Genomic DNA, 21,509 nt, shown 5'->3' with positions numbered 1-21,509 from the left:
GGGTGTGGACCTTCCTGGCAACATGGGACAGAGATCTTGGAATGAACGGAGACTCAGCATCAAGGGATTGAGAAAAACCCTAGAATGAGCTGAGACTTACCATCAAGGGATTGAGAAAACCTTCTTGACCCAAAGGGGGAAGAGGGAAATGAGACAAAGTGTCAATGGCTGAGAGATTTCAAAGAGTCGAGAGGTTATCCTGGAGGTTATTCTTATGCATCAAGTAGATATCATCTTGTTATTCAAGATGTAATGGAATGGCTGGAGGGAACTGCCTGAAAATGTAGAGCTGTGTTCCAGAAGACATGTTTCTTGAGGATGAATGAATAATGATACAGCTGTCACAATGTGACTGTGTGATTGTGAAAACCTTGTGTCTGATGCTCCTTTTAACTACCTTGTCAACAAAGGAGTAGAACATATGGAATGAAAATAAATAATAGGGTGAACAAATGCTAAAATAAATTTAGTTTAAATGCTAGAGATCAATGAAAGCAAGGGGTAAGGGGTATGGATGGTAGGTAGGATGTTTTTTTTTTTTCTTTCCTGTGTTCGTTTTATTTCTTTTTCTATTGTCTTTTTATTTCTTTTTCTGAATTAATGCAAATGTTCTAAGAAATGATGAATATGCAACTAAGTGATGATATTGTGAATTACTGATTATGTATGTTGTTTTTTTTAATTAATAAGTAAATTAAAAAATACATATAATCGAGGAAAACTTCCCAAACGTTATAAAAGATATGCAAATAAAAGAGGCTCAACGAATCTTAAACAGAATAAATCCAAATAGGCCTGCTCCAAGACACATAGTAACGAAACTGTCAAACGATGAGAAAAGAGGAAAGTCCTGAAAGGAGCATGAGGAAAGTGATCTAAACATGAGGGAAAAACACATAAGAATGAGTTCATACTACTCAACAAACACCATGGCAGCAAGAAGGCAGTTATTAAATTCAAGAAATTTAACACTGATCTGAAGCTTACAATCTATATTCGAAGTTTTTCTTATGTCCCAATAATGCCCCTTTGAGCCTTTTCTCCTCCATTCTTAGATCCCATAAAGGAATATGTATCGCATTTAAATGTCACTCTCTCTTTAGTTTCTTTCTTTCTTTTTAATTGTGGAAATATATGTAACACGCATCTTCTCATTCAAACCCCTCCCCCAAGCATATCACAGAGATTAATCACATTCACAGTGCTGCATTACCCTCACCACCATTCATTACTAGATCTTTCCCTTCACTGCAAACAGAAAACCTATACTGATTTGGCATTAACTTCTCATTCCCCTTGTTCCCTGCCCCTGGTAAACTGTACTCTAATTTCTGTCTCTAGGAGTTTGTATATCCTCTGATGTTTTATTTGAGGTTACCATGGGGCTTACATTTAACATCCTAAATCTGTAACAATCTTGTTTCCTTTGACACCAACTTCAATAATATATACACATACTATGTTCTTATACCCCTCCACTTCTCCCTTTATGTCGTTCTTGTCACAAATTACATATTTATACATTATGAGTCCCAAACCACTGATTTACCATGACATTTTATGCATATGCCTTTTTGATACTGTAAGAAGTAAAAAGCGGAATTACAAAACCAAAACTACAACATATTGGTATTTATATTTACCCATGTCATTATCTTTACCAGAAATCTTTATATCTTCATATGGCTTCAGTCAATTGCCCAGTGTCCGTTTCTTTCAACGAGCAGAATTCCATTAACCATTTGTGTGTGGCTCCCTTTGCTTTGGGAACGTCATAATTCTTCCCTCATTTCTGGGAATGTCATAATTCTTTCCTCATTTCTGAAAGACAGTTTTGCCTGATATAGAATTCTTGGTTGGCAATTTTTTACCTCAGTACTTTAAATATTTCTTCCCACTACCTTCTTGCTTCCATGATTTCCCAGAAGAAACTAGCACTTAATCTTATTGAGGTCCTCCTGTACGTGACATGTTGCCTCTCTCTAGCAGCTTTCAGAATTCTTTGTTTAGAATTCAACAGTTTGATTATGTCACTGTTAGGTTCTATTTGGATTTATCTTGTTTGAAGTTTACTGAGGTCTTGGATGACTACATTCATGTGTTTTGCTAAATTTGGGAAATTTTCAGCAATTATTTTCTTGAATATTCTTTCTTCTCTTTTTTGGGACTCCCACAATTCATACATTAGTATGTTTAATGGTGTCCTACAGCTTCCTCAGGCTCTGTTCACTTTTCATTCTTTCCTTCTTCTGCTCCTCAGACTGAATGATTCCAATTGTCTTATCTTCAGGTTCACTGATTCTTTCTTCTGCCAGCTCTGATTTGCTACTGAACCCCTCCAGGCAATATTTAATTTCTGATACTGTGGTCTTCAGCTCTGTTTCGTTCCTTTTCATAGTTTCCATCTCTATCAATGTTCTCTTTGTGTTCATCTATTTGTTTTCCTGATTTCTTTTAGTTCTTTGCCCATGTTTTCTTTGAGCTTAATTAGGACCATTTTCAAGTCTTTGCCTGGTGTGTCCCAGTCTGGTCCACCTCACTGATGGTTTCTTTTTTTTTTTTTTTTTTTTACATGGGCAGGCACTGGAAATCGAACTCAGATCCTCTGACATGGCAGGCGAGAATTCTTGCCTGCTGAGCCACCATGGCCCACCCCCTCACTGATGGTTTCTAATGCTATAATCTTCTTTCCCTGGGTCACTGCTTTCTGTTTCACTGTGTTGCTAAAAACATGGACATTTAAATACACAACACTGAAATTTAGACTCTGAGGCATCTGTTCCTAAAGCCTGCATCCAGCTGGTGTTATTACAAAGCTTTCCTTGAATGCCAAGAAACAGCAAAAAGGAAAAAAAAAAATGGGAAAGGAAAATAAATCTTCCAAGTCTCTGAGGACTGACCTCTGTGCTTTGTTTCAGAGCCTATCCATACAATGTGTTGAGAATAGCTCTAAGCCAAAATATGGGGGTCCCTGGTCCTTTCTGTGCATGCATCACTTTGGACATACACATGCAGCCCCAGAAACTCCTTTATTTCCATGAATACAAATGTCACCTCTTCCCTACGAAAAAGTTTACTTACAGTCCTGGCTACTGTGTTGTATATCCTACATACAGGCCTCCCTTGACTTGACAGGCCTCCCACAGCATTCTGTAGGAGAACTCTATGAGCAAACTTCTACACATAGGTCAAGTTCTGAGACAATGAATTCCTCAAGCCACCACCAGGCAGACTGAGCCAGACATTTATGCTCTGTGCACATGGATTACTCTGGTCTCTCCAGAACAGGGACCAGGGATTCACATGGTGACTATGGGTCAGCTCCTTGTCAAATTGGTGAAAGGTGCTGGAGGGGCCAGTGAGGGAACCAGGAGACCCTATGCTTTTAAGTAGCCAATTTCTTGACTGGGCACTTCCTTATTACTGCAATGCCTTTAACTGTTTTCTGGAGCATTGAGAAAGATGTTTCTGCCAGTTCTCGCTGGCTGTTCAAAGTTTCTGTGGGAGGACAGAGCCCTGAAGTGTCTCAACTCTGTCATCTTAATTGGGCTGCGGACTCTATTATTTTATAAAGTGAATTCATACAGCCATTGATTATACCAAGTCACTTCTATGCTCTTTTCTTTCCAGTTAAGACATTAGAAAATATCATAATGAGAATAAAGCTGAAACAAGATTATTGGCTCATCACAGAGGGTACAGATACACACTTGTTTGATACTTTATTGAATACAAAGCAAGATGAATTGACTTTGCCCTCATTGCACACAACTGAAGCAGGAGCCCAGGTTGGGGAAGAAAGGTACAGCTTTCCTTGAAGGGGAAGATGTTTGCCACCTCTAGTCCTGTTTTGTGGGAAGATTAACCCATGTTCTGTCAGTTGCCATAACCTCTAGAATGGGTATCCTTTCAGTCATCACACTTCCAGGCTCTATGTAGTGTTTTCTCATTAGTGCCTTCCTTCTTTTGCTCCTGATCTCCCTGTTGGTGAGCTGCCTTTTTGAAGTTTGCTTAACAAAGTGTGACACAGAGACATGAAGTAAGCACATATTGTTGAAAAATGGCACTGATAAACTTGCTCGGTGCAGAGTTGCTACAACCTTCAATTTGTAAAATCGCAGTATCTAATGTTGTCTTAGCTATTCCCTGACTGGTAATGCTCCATATTTCCAATGCTAATCATACGAGTCGTACCATCATGGTTGCCAGACTTAGATAACCAGCTCCAAATACTTTGGCTTAGGTCATATCACAAGTGAGAATGAAGGATTTCACTGGAAGCCTGTCCTGAAGAGAGGAATGAGAAGTTGATCGCTCTTTTGAGGAATCTTCCTCTTGGATTTTTATCTCCTGATCAATACTCTCAATCTCTTCCAAACTGATACCAATCCACCTCTGAAGATGAAGGCGATACTATTCCCCAGCACGTTCATCATTTGCTTCACCACTTCTCACAGATTTCAGTGTAGATAATCTATGCTCCACCTCCTTCTTATGCTTGTATCTCTGTATCTTAGCTTGTCTTTGAGAAGCCATAGCAACAAGGTTGGGACAGACCATGAAGGAGCTCACAGGGTTATTTTCAGCAGAGTTGTTCTTGATTTGGGACAGCTCAAATTCTGCCACATAATAGTAATGGCACTGAATTAAAGTAGTTTAGAAAGTGTTCTCGAGCCTGCTGCAAATGATTTAGATGCTTGGTGGGGTTGACTTGTTTCATGGTGAGAGCTCCTTGAAATGTTGGTGCCATCAAATACTTCAGGTTGGTGGAAGCAATCTCTTTGATGTTTTCATTTCGGCTGAACAAGCCCCATTGAGATATCATTTTGGCAGCCTTTTCAAGGAGATCCAGTCCTTTGAACACCTTATCCTGGACTATCCAGGAACTGGTAGTTTTAGTTGCTACTTCCACTTCATCCAGAAGCTATTTGCTGTTTTTGAATAGCTCAGGGAGCTGCGGCAGCAGTAACTCATTTTCCACTGCTACCATCTTGGGGAAGGGCTTTGAGGTTTACTCTTGAGACTTATCTCTATAGTGGAGAAACTTGGACCACCCATAACAAGGCCTAAGAGTCACTTCCAGGAAGTCTCTTTTGTTGCTCAGATGTGGCCTGTCTCTTTCTAAGACCAATACTCCAAGGAAGATCATTGTCCTTCCCCCTACATGGGACATGACATTCAGAAGTGAAAGTCTCCCTGGAAGTGTGGGACGTAACTACCCAGGATGAGTTTGGCCCTGGCACTGTGGGTTCGACAGTGCCTCCCTGGTAAAAAGGGGGAAATGAAGTGTAACAACGTAAGGCATCAGTGGCTAAGAGAGATCAAATACAGTCAAGAGGCTAATCTGGAGGCTACTTTTATGCAAGCTTCAGTTAAATGGGGCTAAGTGCCATGGCTTGCTAAGCCCTAACCAACATCATGGCTATTAACTCTCAAAAACAATTAGGGCTCGAACTGAAACTCTATAAAAGTATCTTGCACTAAGTTTGTTTTCCTGTAACCTATAATTTCCAAAGGGTTCCTAGGCTAGATAAATCCTGAAATCCAGAGGGATCAGCCCTCTTCAAGATTTTCAACTAATTACATCTACCTATCCTTTAGTGTTGAAACCCCTTCTAACATGACAAAGTCAGAATGGGCTGTGCCTAAAGATCCCTATAAATTGGGAGAAAGATCAAAGGAAAAGGAGCAGTTATAACAGATAAAATGAGATTTAACAAATGAACTTGACTGCTGAATTACCATACTGACATTTCTTCTGGCCATTGGCGTTTTGGAGCAGCTAGGAGGAGGGATCTGAAATAGTGGAATGGTAACCCATAATAAATTCTGGAATCTGTTCTGTAACTACTTGTTGATGTCTACTTCGAAAATTATTGCTTTTTCTTTCTTTTCTTTGCATATATGTTATATTTCACAATAAAAAAAGTTTTAAAAAGTCAATTATCACCCTTTACCCTGCATTCTGATTTATCTTAGTCCAAAACAAGTCCATTTCATTCATATCTTAAATTGAAGTCTGATCTCTTTTTCAGCTTAACAGTTGCTATATGGAGTAATGATGACTTTCAGAGTTCCAGGGAACTACCAGCTTATATACAAAGAGCTCAGCATCTCAGAATTTAGAAATAACAGTTAAAACTCAGGAACTGATGTGACTACTATAAGACCTTACAATCCAGGAACCTTCACAATAAGCCTTACTTCATTCTCCTTAATAACTGATTGCCCAATCTCTGCCCACGATCTATCCCCTGATAAAATATACTCTCAAAATCAAGTCTCAGAGTTTATTAATTATAGTTAGTCCATATTAGTGAGACCTTACCATATTCGTCCTTTCGTTCCTGGCTTATTTCACTCAACTTAATGTCCCCATGGGTCATATATGCATACATCTAGTTGCATGCCTCACAATCTTGATATATTCTTTGACAAGCTTATCACGACACGTGTCTTCCAATTATTTTTTTTCCCATTCAACAGGATGTAGTTTTACTTTCATGATTAAGTCCTTTGATGTACAGCTTTTAATTTTGATGAGGTCCCATTTATTTATTTTTTCTTTTGACCCTTGTGTTTTGGAATTCTAGAAAACAATTGCCTAAAACAAGGTCCTGAAGATGGTTCCTTTTGTTTTCTTCTAGGCACTTTATAGTTCTGGTTCTCATGCCTTTGATCCATTTTTGAGTTGATTTTTGTATATGGTATGAGATAAGGGGTGAGGTTCTTTCGTTTGCATATGGCTATCCAATTTTCCCATCACACTTTGTTGAAAAAACTATCCTTTGTCAACTGAATGGACTTGGCACTCTTCTCAAAAATCAATTGGCCATAGATGTGCAGGTTTATTTCCAAATTCTCAATTCAATTTCATTGGTCTATATAAGTCTGTTCTTGTGTCAGTGTTATGCCATTTTCATTACTGTGGCTTTGTAATAAGTTTCAAAATTGTGATGTCTGAGTCCTCCAACCTCATTGTTCTCTTTCAAGACGGCTCTAACTATTCTTGGTCCCTTACCCTTTCCACATCTGTTTGATGAATGGCTTTTCCATTTCTTCAGAGAAGGTTGTAAGGATTTTGACTGTGATTGCATTGAATCTGTCAATTGCTTTGGATAAACCCAACATCTTAATAATATTTAGTCTTCCAATCCAGAGAGAGAGAAAAGAAAAAAAATCCCAATGGAAGAAAACAGAGGGTCCTGCAACAGACCCACATATATATGCCTGGGGAGCTTGACAAATGAAAGAAATGACATTATAAAACAATGAGGAAAGGTCAAACTACTCAATAAATGATATTGATACAACTAACTAACTGCATGAAAATAGATAAAAAATAAAATCCCTAGGTCAACTTATACAAACATTTCAGGAGAAATAAAGCAAATATATATTAATAAGGCTGTACAAGAAAAGATTAGAGAATAATCTTGACAGAGCAGAAAAAGGATTTCGGAAGATACAAATAGTAATACAATTTGTATTAGAAATACAAACATAAATAAAAAAAGACTGTAAAACATGAAGATACTCAACCTCACTAGTCATCAGAGTAATTAAAATATCTTGATACCATTCTCATCAGAACAGTAAAAAATTTAAGTCTTAATAATAACAAATTTAGGTCTCTGTATAGGGACATGGGCCCTTACACATTGCTGGGGACTGAAAATAAGTATAATCACAGTCGAAAGCATATGGCACATTTTGCAAGCTTAAAAATACTCTTATCCTATGCAATTCCACAATACAGAAATGAAGTCATAGACAAATTGACTGGGAATAAGATTCTGTTCATTTAGCAGGGATAGAAATTGACCTCACAGATTATAAGGCTTTTATGTAATTGTGACAGTCATTTTTTTTTAGTTAATCACTACTTGTTTTTTATTTCTACAATGCTCCAACTGTTAAATCATGTGCTCATGTATTCTGTAGAAGAGAAAATTTGGCATTATATTACTGAAAAACCATGAATCAAAATGAATTAAGATCTATGTAGACCTGAAATGTGTTTATACCTAATTATTTCATATAATACATTCCATAAATCTATTATTACTCTATTAAGGAACATAAGCTCTTTGTTTTCCTTCCCTTTTCATTTATAATTTTGTATAAAAACCATTTCTTGATTCATAATTTTCTAAGTATTTTATAATAAAGCCCTAATATTTGACAAATACAAATTGTATGTTTTACATTACTATATATTATGCTTTTATTCAGGACAAAATACTTTTTTCTCTTCATATTTTTGATCTAAAATCTATCTTATCAGACTTCAATTAAAGTATTTATACTTACCTGGCCTTGAATACAAATATACTCCTTCTATCTTTCTGTATATTGAAAGTGGGATGACATTTTTTAGTTCGGGTAAGAGTCTTGATTGGCTTCTTTTTTTTTCTTTTTATAAGAGAACTTGTAAAAGAACTAATTTTTAAAACATATGGATTTGCCCTTAATAGACAATACAAAATACCTGTCCTCCACATACTTAGATCCCCTGCGAACTACTTGCTGCCCAACTTCCCTCATAAGCCCATTTTAAGAAGTTTGAAAAGCACACTTTCAGTCCCTAAAACCCTCTAAATACTTTATATTTCATTCACAGATGAAGTCAGTCAGAAACCACACACTTAGGGCTTTGCTCTGAAACTCTTCCAACTAGCCTTTAGTGATCTTTGCTTTGATCATACCCAATGGCTGGGTCACTGAATCATCCACACACCAGGAACAATCATTAGACTATGACCGCATGCAATACTCTGAAAAACAATACACCTCCTACTGTGCATTAAAAGAATAAGAAGCAAGAACTTAAAACAACAAGGAAAAAAAAAAGAATAAGAAGCAGCCTTTCCTAATAATAATGATGCTGTCCATAAACTCAAGATTTTAACCAAGGGAGAAATTTTTCTTAAATCTTAATACCAGGAAAATCTTTTCTTCTTCTAGCTTGAAATGTTTTTATTTTATGGACATTTTGAATTTCCTATCAATTATAGTCCCTTCTTTGTCTTGACCATGAAGATACTGGAAGCCAATTCATGGCTCAACACGGCTGACACTATAAGGTCTCATCAAATGCATTTCCATTTATAGACTTCCCTTTAGTTTCCATATTCTCTTCTACATCTACCTTATATATTTTTTTCTTTTCATCTACCGGGATTTTTAACAAATACCCTTATAAACAAGTACCCTTACAAACTACCATCAATTTTTTTTTTGAGGGAAACAAGAGATGGTTTCATTTAACTAAAGAGTCATAAACTGACTAGTGGTAAGACTCCTACACTTAAGCAGAATACAGTATTTAAAAATGCAATGGTATAACAAGTGCCATGGAAGGGCAGAAGGGCAGAGTGGAGCCACACAAAGGAAAAGAGACAATTCTTCAAAACTGAGGTGGAAGGCTGCACACATGAGATTTAATGCCAGTGTAAGAACTAATCAAATGAGCCATTTTTAAAATCTTTGATTCTGCATGGCCACAAGGGCTCAGGTGAGTCAAGAGCTGTTTATCACAATTCTAATGGCTTCTTTCAGATCTATCCTTCCACTTCCTTTCTCTTATAAATGCTCTTTTTCCACAAGATGAACTTTTCCCCAAGCAACAGTTACAGACCCACAACCCTTTCTGGCACTACAAACAGGTATTGGCTTCAGTTAAGTTTTAATGAAAGACTTTGATTTTAGTGCAATATTTTACCTCCTCCCCTAACAAGGAAAACAAAGGGTTTGATAAATCGTGTGTGTGCAGGTGGGGGTGGGGGGCTAAAAATAATAATAAACACAAGTTCTGGAATCACATAGGCCTAGATTCCAATCCTAGTTTCACTACTTATTAACTGTATAATCATATAATCTTGGACTTAATTGACTTTCAGTTCTTCATGTATACAATGGAGACAATTTTACCTACCTCAAAGTTATGAAGATTAGGTGGGATAATCTAATACTTTAATAGGTCAATTCTTTGAAAAAAAAGCTAGCCTTCCTTTTTCTTGCTAGTTCTTTCCTCTCCTAGTCAATTAAAACTTTCTTCTGTTGTAGTAGAAAATTGAAGAAAAAATTAATCAAAGGAACTGTTTTTCCGCTTAAAATATTGAAGGAATGGAATTAAATATGTTTCCTGTAGCAAAGAACTTTGTTTTGAGACAAAGTAGTGAAACACAACGAATATGGGTTCTGGGGTTGAATTTTAACTTTTTTCTATTTATCTGGCTTAGGTAAGTCACCATCTCTAAGAGTGAGTTTCCAGTTCTCTAAGAAGAGGCTATTAACACTTGCCCTAACTGTCTAACAGTTAGTGAGAAGATCTCATAGGGGAGAAGGGGGAGGGAAATAGAGCACAGCCTTTTTAAAAAGCAATCAAAAGCATTTATTCAGAGCTTTAAAAATGTTCCTGACCTTTGATTCAGGAATTTTACTTCTAAGAGTCTAAACTAAAGGGGGGAAAAGGACATAAAACACAATTATGCAAAGATGTTTAACAGAGCATTATTTAAAACTACAAAAATTGAAACTATATGTCAACAAAAGGGAGGAATATGGTTATGGAAACAATGGTAACTAAATCATCTATTTCAAACACTGACTAGGAAGACTGGATAAAAATAAACACCACTGACAATATTAAGTGAAAAAGAAACAGAATAAAAACATGTATTATTAAAAAAAAGAAGAAAACAACAAAAACCTGGGAGTGAGAGTAGCTGTCAAGAAATATCTCCAAGCACTAAATTTTACACTGAATAAAATATTTCCTTTTTTTTTCTCTCTGGTTCCATATTTTCTTTACTGTGCTGATAAATATATATATGCATATATATTCACACACACACATAATTAAAAAATAACTTAAAAAGCTTCCTCTTGTGATACAAAACATAAAACAAAATCGATGATGAACATTAAATCATTCACTTTTCAAACACATTCAGGTACAAGAAAGAACTTCAGGGTTGACAGATTTTTGTCTTCATTTATCCTTTCTTATTAGGCACTTACTCTCTGTCAGGCACTAGAAATACAGCTGTGAACTATACAAAGCAGCTCTTCTCTCAAATCGCTTTTATTCTGTGGATCCTACTTTCAATTATTTCAGCAATTACAAAATTATGTCTCCAGACTATTTCTAAACCTATCAGCCTGCTCAAGGCTTTCTTCCCTTGCAATCTAAGTGTTCTTCATAACTTAAAAAAGTACCACAAATAGTTAATTCAGGGCATAATAAATTCCTTCTTTAAAACTCAGCAACAAAATGCTTCCTAGTTCAAAAAAGGTTTTCCTAGGTACTCACACCAACCTTTTCGGCAAAATAACACAGCCGCCGACAAACGAACAAACTACCTGCCTCGGTGTTCCAAAGTTACTAACGAGCACCCTTCGAGTTCGTTCAGGAACCTCCAAGGGTTCAAGAGAAGCAGCAGGCCAGCTCCACCTGCGTAGCTAACGTGAACAAGTGTTTCCACCGCCGCAAGACCCAGCCAGGCCCGGCCTCGCAAACCTTCCGGACAGCACCACCCGGTCAATTACAGCATCATTTAATGAACTAAAAGGGCTCCGGGGATTTCACAACCTCTAACTTATCGCAACGCTCATAACAGAGACATCACATAGAACTCTGCTCTCTTATTAAAAAAAAAAAAGTTGCGTACTATTAAGACCCGCACAAGTGGCTATACCTACAGGAAAGATGACTTCTAGGGCCGCACTCAACGTAAACCCACGACTTCCAGCCTGGGGTAAGGGCCGAAGGAGTCAGGAGTGCGGACCAGCGCGCTGCGCACTCGGAGGCCGCGGCGGGTCAGACCCCTTCTGCCAACCGACCCCGGGCAAGGCGGACGCGCGGGACAGGGCTGTCGAGGCCTGGCTGTTTCGTAGGTGCCGGTGACAGGTTTATGGCCCTCGGAGAGCAACGTGGGCTCCCCATCACCCTTCCTCCCCAAGCTCCCCGAGCATCCCTCCATCGCCCCCTTCCTTACCTGACAGACACAGGCGCGGAACTCCGAATAGTCCGCGCTGTCTGCGATCTGCAACGCGCGCTCCCCGAGCTCGGATTCCTTCTCGCGCCGGTCAAACAAGTACAGCGTCTTGTGGTCGTCGCCCCCGCCGCCCTCCCTGGGCCCCGCCGAGGGCCCGCCGGGTCCGCCGGGCCCGCCGCCGCCCGCCGCTGCCATATTGGGGCAAAGGAGAAAAGACAGCAGCGCCGGCCACCGCCGCGCTCAAAGCCGTGGCGCGTGCCCCGCGCGACGCGTCCGCCTCCGGCCCCCGCGACGGTTCGAGGCCTCCACCCGGCGTGACCGCAGCTCCTCCTCAGTGGTGTCCGCGGTGGCCGAGAGCACGGCGGGCGCGAGGATCACCCGGGAACCGATTCAAACACTCTGCGGCTCAGGCGCACGTCACTTCCGCGGCCCGCCGCTCCCGGAGCAGAGACCGCGCGGCGCGCTCCCCACAGTTATGGACCCGAGCTGAGGCCGCCCACGCGAGCGTCGAGCACGACCCGCCACCAAGGCCGCCTCCAGGGCCTGTGGCGCAGGAGGAAGAGACGCCGACAGCGGGGCGGAGGCGGGCCGACCCGGCGGGCCACGCGGGACGGGGCGGGGCCTCGAGACGGCGCCGGGCCCGCCGCGTCCGCCCAGTCGGAGGGAAGGGTAGGGGGGTTGCGGGCCGGCGCCTGAGAGGCGTGCCGGAGAGCTGAGTACCGGGGAACTAGGGCCGGAGCTGTGGGGACACCTCCTGGAGGAAGGCTTTCTTTCGGCCAAGGGGGTCGGGGCACCTCCCCGCCTCGCCTTGACCCCCGCCCGGCCCGTCTGGCCGCGAGCTTCCGGCGCCGCGCTGGCCACGGCTTGCGCCCTCAGCGGACGCGGGCGGGAGCGTCAGGCCGCGCGCGTGCAGCCTTCCCGCTGCCGGCACGTGGGTCCCTACGCGGGGAAAACGGACGCTACGAGAGCTTCCTTCGGGAAGCTTCTGCCTCAGTTTTGCGTCCCGTATGGGCTCGGAGTTGGCCGCCCAGACAAAGCTGGACCCGGATAACGTCAGAATTTCGATTCCATGACGTCACCACGGTCCGCTCCCGGGGCCTGGGTCTCCCGTAGCTGTTCGCGAATCCCCCACCACGCGCTGCACCGCCGCTGCCGCTTGTGGTTGTAGATTGGGAAGAATAGCAGCACCTACGCCGAAGAGTTTTAGGGTTGCTTTGGATGATGTACCCACAAAACTTAACTCGTAATAAACTGTTCGGTAAATGGCTTTATTTGTCGTAAGGAATAAGTTTTGTTATTAAACACCGTTATCGTCGGTGTGTAGTTCCCTAACTCAGCAACAAGTAATACTGTCCTTGTTGAAGGGCTAGATTTATTGCTATACCCTCTAGTTCTTAAAAATTGTATTTAGTGAATATTACTTACATGTAGATTCACTAAGCCCAAGTAGAAGATTGGAGAATTTTTCAGTTAAAAAAAAGTTGTGTAATACTTAGCAAGTACTGTTTTACTGAAACCTTAGTAGTTATCATGAAGATAGACAAGTAAAGGTAGTGTATGTTAGACACCCACTTTTATATATATATATATATATCAGTATGTCCGGAATCATGGGTTTTCAGATGTATAGACATATAAGATATAAAGGTAGAACATAGTAGGAGCAAAAGTGTTGAACACATGCGTGTTTGGGAAACTTAAATACTATGACTTGAAGTGAGCAGTGGATCTGGAAAGATAAAGTTTGAAAGAGGTAGGTTGTGGCCAAATGCCATCCAAGGAGGTGGAGGAGGGGGACGAAAGCATCCCCAACTCCTACAGAATTTCTTTGAAGTTTCATGTTTTACCTTTCAAATTCTTGTGAAGTTTTCATTCCATTTCATAATATGATAGTCTTGATTTAAATGACTTAAGAAAAACAAAATGTTTTTCTAATTCTTAGTTCATGGGTAAAATAAAATTGGGGTGAAAGTGAGGTTAATTATCAAAGCTAGTCTTATTTTTCTGTAATACCAAATTTTATACAAATACATGAATATAAATAAACCCTTTTCATGTCTTTAGAAAAGATTTTAGGATAATTGCTAAGAAGAAAATTCAAACTGCTGTCAGAGAAGTGTACCACAACGTCATAGGCAACTTTTGGTGGAAAGATTGATACCTATCTTCTTGTGGAGAGGTTAGATCTAAATCGTTACATCACATGGCAGCGTGGCAGTCGGAAACAGTCTCAGAACCATTTGCCAATCACTTTTGTACTCAGCAGTAAACTTTCAGCAGAGAAAGGTGACGTTTGTTCTTTCTTTTTGTCACATGTAAATGGTTTGAGATGGACCAGTCCCCACAATTCATTCTTCCCAAATGACTTTCAATTTTAATTTTCATTAGCTATCTTAATCATATGTAGCTAAATATTTAAAATTTCCTGTATTATATCCACTACTGCATAACAAACCACCGCAAAATGTAGTGGCTTAAAAGGGAACCATTTATGTTTTGATGATTCCGCAATTTAGGCCTAACACAACTGGGCACTTCTGCTGGTCTCACCTGAGATAACTCATATAGCTGCAGTCATTTAGTATCTTCACTAGGCCTGGAAACCCCATGTTGCTCCCATTCACATGGTTGGTCTGAGGTTGTCAACTCAGGCACCTCAGTTCTGCTCTGTTAGGTCTCTAGTAGGCTCCCCCAATCTCTTACTTAGCTCTGGAAGCATTCTGGAATGCGTTCCAGAAGAGAAAGTTTCAACGTGCAAATGTTTTATCCAGCCTCTGCTTGCATAACCTTTGCTGATACCTTGTTGGCCAAAGCCAGATATTGAGCAAGCCCGAGTGGTCCTCTCTGCAATAGAAATAGGCTTGTAGAACTCATAGCCAGTTCAGGGAATCATGCAAATATCTGAGATGAGATCATTTTTAAAATTAATATAGGTCCTGACTCGCCGCTCCTGTCTTTCCTCCCGCTTTTTCTTCTCTCCCCTCACGGTGTAAAGATGCCTTCGGCCACCAGCCACAGTGGCAGCAGCAGCAAGTCGTCCGGACCGCCACCCGCGTAGGGCTCCTCTGGGAGTGAGGCAGGGGCCAGGGCAGCTGCTCCGGCTTCTCAGCACCCCGCAGCCGGCACCGGCGCTGTCCAGACCGAGGCCATGAAGCAGATTCTCGGGGTGATCGACAAGAAACTTCGGAACCTGGAGAAGAAAAAGGGCAAGCTTGATGATTACCAGGAACGAATGAACAAAGGGGAAAGGCTTAATCAAGATCAACTGGATGCAGTATCTAAGTACCAGGAAGTCACAAATAACTTGGAATTTGCAAAAGAATTACAGAGGAGTTTCATGGCATTAAGTCAAGATATTCAGAAAACAATAAAGAAGACAGCATGTCGGGAGCAGCTTATGCGAGAAGAAGCCGAACAGAAACGTTTAAAAACTGTACTTGAGCTACAATATGTTTTGGACAAATTGGGAGATGATGAGGTGCGAACTGACCTGAAACAAGGCTTGAATGGAATTCCGATACTGTCTGAAGAGGAATTGTCATTGTTGGATGAATTTTATAAGTTAGTGGACCCTGAACGGGACATGAGCTTGAGGTTGAATGAGCAATATGAACATGCCTCCATTCACCTGTGGGACTTGCTGGAAGGGAAGGAAAAGTCTGTATGTGGAACAACCTATAAAGCTCTTAAGGAAATTGTTGAGCGTGTTTTCCAGTCAAACTATTTTGACAGTACTCACAACCACCAGAATGGGCTATGTGAGGAAGAGGAGGCAGCCTCAGCACCAACAGTTGAAGACCAGGTTGCTGAAACTGAACCTGAGCCAGCAGAAGAATACACGGAACAAAGTGAAGTTGAATCAACAGAGTATGTAAATAGACAATTTATGGCAGAAACACAGTTCAGCAGCAGTGAAAAGGATCAGGTAGATGAGTGGACGGTTGAAACAGCTGAGGTGGTAAATTCACTCCAGCAGCAACCACAGGCTGCGTCTCCTTCAGTACCAGAACCTCACTCTTTGACTCCAGTGGCTCAGGCAGATCCCCTTGTGAGAAGACAGCGAGTGCAGGATCTTATGGCTCAAATGCAGGGGCCCTATAATTTCATACAAGATTCAATGCTGGATTTTGAAAACCAGACACTTGATCCTGCCATTGTATCTGCACAACCCATGAATCCAACACAAAGCATGGACATGCCCCAGCTTCTTTGCCCTCCAGTTCATTCTGAATCTAGACTTGCTCAACCTAATCAAGTTTCTGTACAACCAGAAGCTACACAGGTTCCTTTGGTTTCATCCACAAGTGAGGGGTACACAGCACCTCAGCCCTTGTATCAGCCTTCTCATGCTACAGAGCAACGACCACAAAAGGAACCAATTGACCAGATTGAGGCAACAATCTCTTTAAATACAGACCAGACTACAGCATCATCATCCCTTCCTGCTGCTTCTCAGCCTCAGGTGTTCCAGGCTGGGACAAGCAAACTTTACATAGCAGTGGAATCAATGTAAATGCAGCTCCATTCCAATCCATGCAGACGGTGTTCAATATGAATGCCCCAGTTCCTCCTGTTAATGAACCAGAAACTTTAAAGCAGCAAAATCAGTACCAGCCTAGTTATAACCAGAGCTTTTCCAGTCAGCCTCACCAAGTAGAACAAACAGAACTTCAGCAAGAACAGCTTCAAACAGTAGTTGGCACTTACCATGGTTCCCAGGACCAGCCCCATCCTGTGACTGGTAATCACCAGCAGCCTCCGCAGCAGAATACTGGATTTCCTCGTAGCAGTCAGCCCTATTACAACAGCCGTGGTGTGTCTCGTGGAGGCTCCCGTGGTGCTAGAGGTTTGATGAATGGATATCGGGGCCCTGCCAATGGATTCAGAGGAGGATATGATGGTTACCGCCCTTCATTCTCTAACACTCCAAACAGCGGTTATACGCAATCTCAGTTCAGTGCTCCCCGGGACTATTCTGGCTACCAGCGGGATGGATATCAGCAGAATTTCAAGCGAGGCTCTGGGCAGAGTGGACCACGGGGAGCCCCACGAGGTCGTGGAGGGCCCCCAAGACCCAACAGAGGGATGCCGCAAATGAACACTCAGCAAGTGAATTAATCTGATTCACAGGATTATGTTTAATCGCCAAAACACACTGGCCAGTGTACCATAATATGTTACGGAAGAGTTATTATCTATTTGTTCTCCCTTTCAGGCAACTTATTGTAAAGGGACTGTTTTCATCCCATAAAGACAGGACTACAGTTGTCAGCTTTATATTACCTGGATATGGAAGGAAACTATTTTTAATCTGCATGTTCTGTCCTAAGCGTCATCTTTAGCCTTGCACATGATAGATTCCTTACCCTTGCTTAGGAGTAAAACATATTTTATAGGGTGATAATATCTTCATAGTTAATTGAAGTGGTTTGGAAAAAGCAAGATTGACTTTTCTGACAGTGGATACAATCTACAAATCAGCCCTAGAGTTGTTCAGTGGTAATTGAGGAAACTAAAATACATCCCATGAAAGGAAGATGGAAGGAGTGGAGTGTGGTTTGCAGAAGAGCTGCATTTCACAGCTTTTCCAGTTAAATTGGAGCACTGAATGTTTCGAATGCATATCAAATTATGCATGGGCCCTTGATCACACATTTAAGGCTGGCTACCAACTTTGACACTGCACTCTTCATCATCTGGCCAAAGTACTGTGGTTAAAAACATGTAAATTGCTTTTTAACATCTGATACTATGTAAGACAAAGCCAAAATGCAAAATTAGGCTTTCATTGGCACTTTTTGAAAAAAAGACACAACAAAAATGGGATGTGATCTGGATGGCCGCTTCTGTATTTAATGTGAGCTATTTAGATACTTTTGAACACTTAACAGTTTTTCTTTGACAATGACTTTTGTAAGGATTGGTACCATCTATCATTCCTTATGACCTGTACATTGTCTTTCACTAATTCTTGAATTTTGCTGTAATGTCACCTAAATTGATACAGGTACTGATGAAAATCTTTAATGGATAATCATAACACTTTTGGTCACGTGTTTTTCCTGCAGTCTGAAGGTTTTTAAAAGAAAAAAGATATCAAATGCCTGCTGCTACCACCCCTTTAAATTACTCTCTTTTAAAAAAGCACCAGTATGTGTTTTAGATTGATTTCCCCGTTTTGGGAAATGACAAGTAGTTTTCAGTTTTGATGGTATGAGCAAAACAAATAAAACATGTTTATAAAAAAAATAATAAAAAAAAAATTTAAAAAAGTAATATAGGGCGGTTGGCAGAAATAAAGGGAAAGACAGTCTTGCTAGGATTTGCTAATGAAATTATACTCATCCAAATTAAATTCACTATCTCTTCTCAGGAGCCTAGAGGGAATCTCTCTCTCTCTTTTTTTTAATCTGGAGAGAATCCTCCTTTCATGTTTCTTCAAAGCACTCTATAAATGTTTTTAAATCCTTTTCTCGTCTTTATCCCTTTACCAAAAAGCCTTTGAGTTCTCCTAAGGACTTGGGCTTGTAGAAAAATCGTTCCCAGGAGGAAAGTGTCTTTTCTACTCTCAACCCTGTTTCAGTTATCAAATGCGTGTAAGAAACTACCTCAAAACCTGGTGGCTTAAGGCAACAACAATTTATGCATGTGTATGTATATATATATATCACAGTTCTTTAGCTCTGGCAAGGCTTGGCAGAAACAAATCATCTCTGCTCCACATGGTATCAACTTGAGCAGTTTGGGTTAGAGGAGCCAATTCCAAGAAGCCCTTAACAGAGCTGGCAATTTGATGCTGACTGTTGCCTGTGAGCTCTGCTGGGGCTGTTTTGGCCAGGGGCCTGAGATCCCTGCCCCATGCCTCTCCACAAAGCTTGGGTGGGATATTCACAGAGTGACTCAGGTTAGCCAGACTTCTGACGTGGTGGCTAGCTTCCCTTACAGAGCAAAAGTGGAAACCTACAAACTAAGGTTTAGAACTTGAACTGGTACAGCATTACTTTTGCTTAAAGTAAGTCGCAGGGCTATCCCACAGTCAAAGGGAAGGGACTACAAAAAGGCAGGAATGTGGGAGGCATAATTCTTTGGGGCCATCAAAGGAGAGTCTACCACACACCTGTGACAATGTTCTCCTGGGGCAAGAAAGCATAAAGCCCGCCATGTCTTAAATTGGAATTTGTGGGTGGACAAGATGGTCATTTTTTAAGGGAAAAATCAAAAAAGAAAAAAATGTTAAAATGTGTGAATATCTCAAAATATATCCCTAGCCATGTTGGGCTTAACCAACTTTCTCCTAATACATGAGCTTTAATTTCCATGTCACTTGAGCTAATTTGAAGAAAATATCTTGCAACTTAAATATTTGCCTGCTTGATTGTGCTTTCACTTTTGAATTGTAAAACACCATGATTATTTTCCCCTTGAAATCCTTGTAGTTGAATTTTTCTTAACATATAATAAATGATACCTAGCATTTATTGAGTTCTTAAATTGCCAATACCTGTACAAAGACTTTACAATTTCTTTGTTCAATCATTTCTACATTTTGATTATGAAATATTTCATGCATACAACAGAGTATATATAACCTAAATATCTGTAAAAAAGACTAGTAATAAAACAAATTCATGGGAGCCACCACCCAGCTTAAGAAAAAGAACCTGAACAATACTTTGAAGGCTCTAGTATGCCCCTCCTCCAGTGGTGTCTTTCTACCCCTGAGGTGCTTTACAGTCTGAAATTTGTAGATATTTGTTTTCCTTCTGTTTATTGTAGATTGTTCAATTTTTGAACTATATAGACATGTGTGCATTCTTCCACAACTTTTTCTTCAACATTATTTTGTGAGATTCGATCACATCTATGCATGTAGCCATAGTTCATTCTTTTTTCATTCTTTTTAGCTCCTATCTAGTGTTATTCACTACCTGCATAAGCATCACAAGAGCAAGCATCAAGATCAAGGAAACTAGAGGCACACTAGCAGATTCGGAGAGGCAGAAGAAGGACTTGCTAAGATGTACATTCCCTTTTCTTCTCTTCTGGGACACCCTGATGCATATGTTTCTGCTGTCTAATTCCCTGAGACCCTCCTCATATTTTCCCATTCTTTTCACTTTCTGTTATTCCGTCTGATTAGTATGTTGCACTTCTTTGTGCAAAATAACATATACAAAAAAGCAAAGTACATTACAGCAATTGTAGACCAGAATTTGGTATGGGTTACAATTCCACAATTTTAGGTCTTTACTTCTAGCTGTTCAAGGGTACTGGAGACTAAAGGAAATATCAATATGATTGAGTAATCATACTCATTTGTTAAACCCTACCTTCTCTGTATAACTCCACCATCACCTTTGATCTTTCTCTCACTCTTTTTGGGTATTTAGGCTATGCCCATTCAAACTTTTTCATGTTGGAAGGGGTTATATGGTGGGGAGGTCACATTTCATTCTTTTTTCATGTGACTATCCCGTTATTGCAGCACCATTTGTTGAATTTGGGGGGCGGGGGAACAGGGAAGGGGGAAATTCACAGGCCAGGATTGAACGCAGGTCTCCTGCATGGAAGGCAAGAATTCTACCACCCTTGCACTTCCTATCTGGTGTTTCTTTTTTTTTTTTTCTTTTTATTTATTTATTTTTTTTATTTTTTATTTTTTTATTAACGGAAAGAAAAAAAAAGAAATTAACACAACATTTAGAAATCATACCATTCTACATATGCACTCAGTAATTCTTAACATCATCACATAGATGCATGATCATCGTTTCTTAGTACATTTGCATCGGTTTAGAGGAACTAGCAACACAACAGAAAAAGATATAAAATGTTAATATAAAGAAAAGAAATAAAAGTAGTAATAATAGTAAAAAACAACAACAACAAACAAACAAACAAGCAAACAAAAACAAAAAAAACCCTATAGCTCAGATGCAGCTTCATTCAGTGTTTTAACATGATTACTTTACAATTAGGTATTATTGTGCTGTCCATTTTTGAGTTTTTGTATCTAGTCCTGTTGCACAGTCTGTATCCCTTCAGCTTCAATTACCCATTGTCTTACCCTGTTTCTAACTCCTGCTGAACTCTGTTACCAATGACATATTTCAAGTTTATTCTCGAATGTCCGTTCACATCAGTGGGACCATACAGTATTTGTCCTTTAGTTTTTGGCTGGATTCACTCAGCATAATATTCTCTAGGTCCATCCATGTTATTACATGGTTCATAAGTTTATCTTGTCTTAAAGCTGCATAATATTCCATCGTATGTATATACCACAGTTTGTTTAGCAATTCTTCTGTTGATGGAGATTTTGGCTGTTTCCATCTCTTTGCAATTGTAAATAACGCTGCTATAAACATTGGTGTGCAAATGTCCATTTGTGTCTTTGCCCTTAAGTCCTTTGAGTAGATACCTAGCAATGGTATTGCTGGGTCGTATGGCAATTCTATATTCAGCTTTTTGAGGAACTGCCAAACTGCCTTCCACAGTGGTTGCACC

At 40.3% G+C, this 21,509-nt stretch overlaps 1 protein-coding gene and 2 pseudogenes across 4 annotated transcripts in view; 1 reads left to right on the top strand and 2 right to left on the bottom strand.

Annotated features, from left to right (window-relative positions):
• SMCHD1 (structural maintenance of chromosomes flexible hinge domain containing 1) overlaps positions 1-12,212 on the bottom strand; it is a 211,088-nt gene extending 198,876 nt beyond the window's left edge. For 3 of the 4 annotated variants that reach the window (XM_077135872.1, XM_077135873.1, XM_077135875.1), the window contains exon 1: positions 12,003-12,212. In XM_077135872.1, coding sequence (XP_076991987.1) covers positions 12,003-12,197 — 195 coding nt within the window. In that variant the 5' untranslated portion in view covers positions 12,198-12,212. Of the gene's footprint in view, positions 1-1,643; positions 1,822-1,901; positions 2,433-12,002 lie in introns of those variants that run through there. The other variant, XM_077135874.1, reaches the window with a different exon arrangement.
• Positions 2,547-8,304, bottom strand: LOC143662282 (immunoglobulin-binding protein 1 pseudogene; annotated as a pseudogene).
• Positions 12,213-14,982: 2,770 nt separating the features above from the next.
• LOC143662279 (caprin-1 pseudogene) lies at positions 14,983-18,228 on the top strand (annotated as a pseudogene).
• Positions 18,229-21,509: the final 3,281 nt, after the last annotated feature.

The sequence above is a fragment of the Tamandua tetradactyla genome, chromosome 18 (genome assembly GCF_023851605.1).
Source record: "Tamandua tetradactyla isolate mTamTet1 chromosome 18, mTamTet1.pri, whole genome shotgun sequence".
Taxonomy (NCBI): Eukaryota; Metazoa; Chordata; class Mammalia; order Pilosa; family Myrmecophagidae; genus Tamandua; species Tamandua tetradactyla.
Note: the sequence above shows the minus strand (reverse complement) of the source record. Positions and strands in the feature narration are given on the sequence as shown.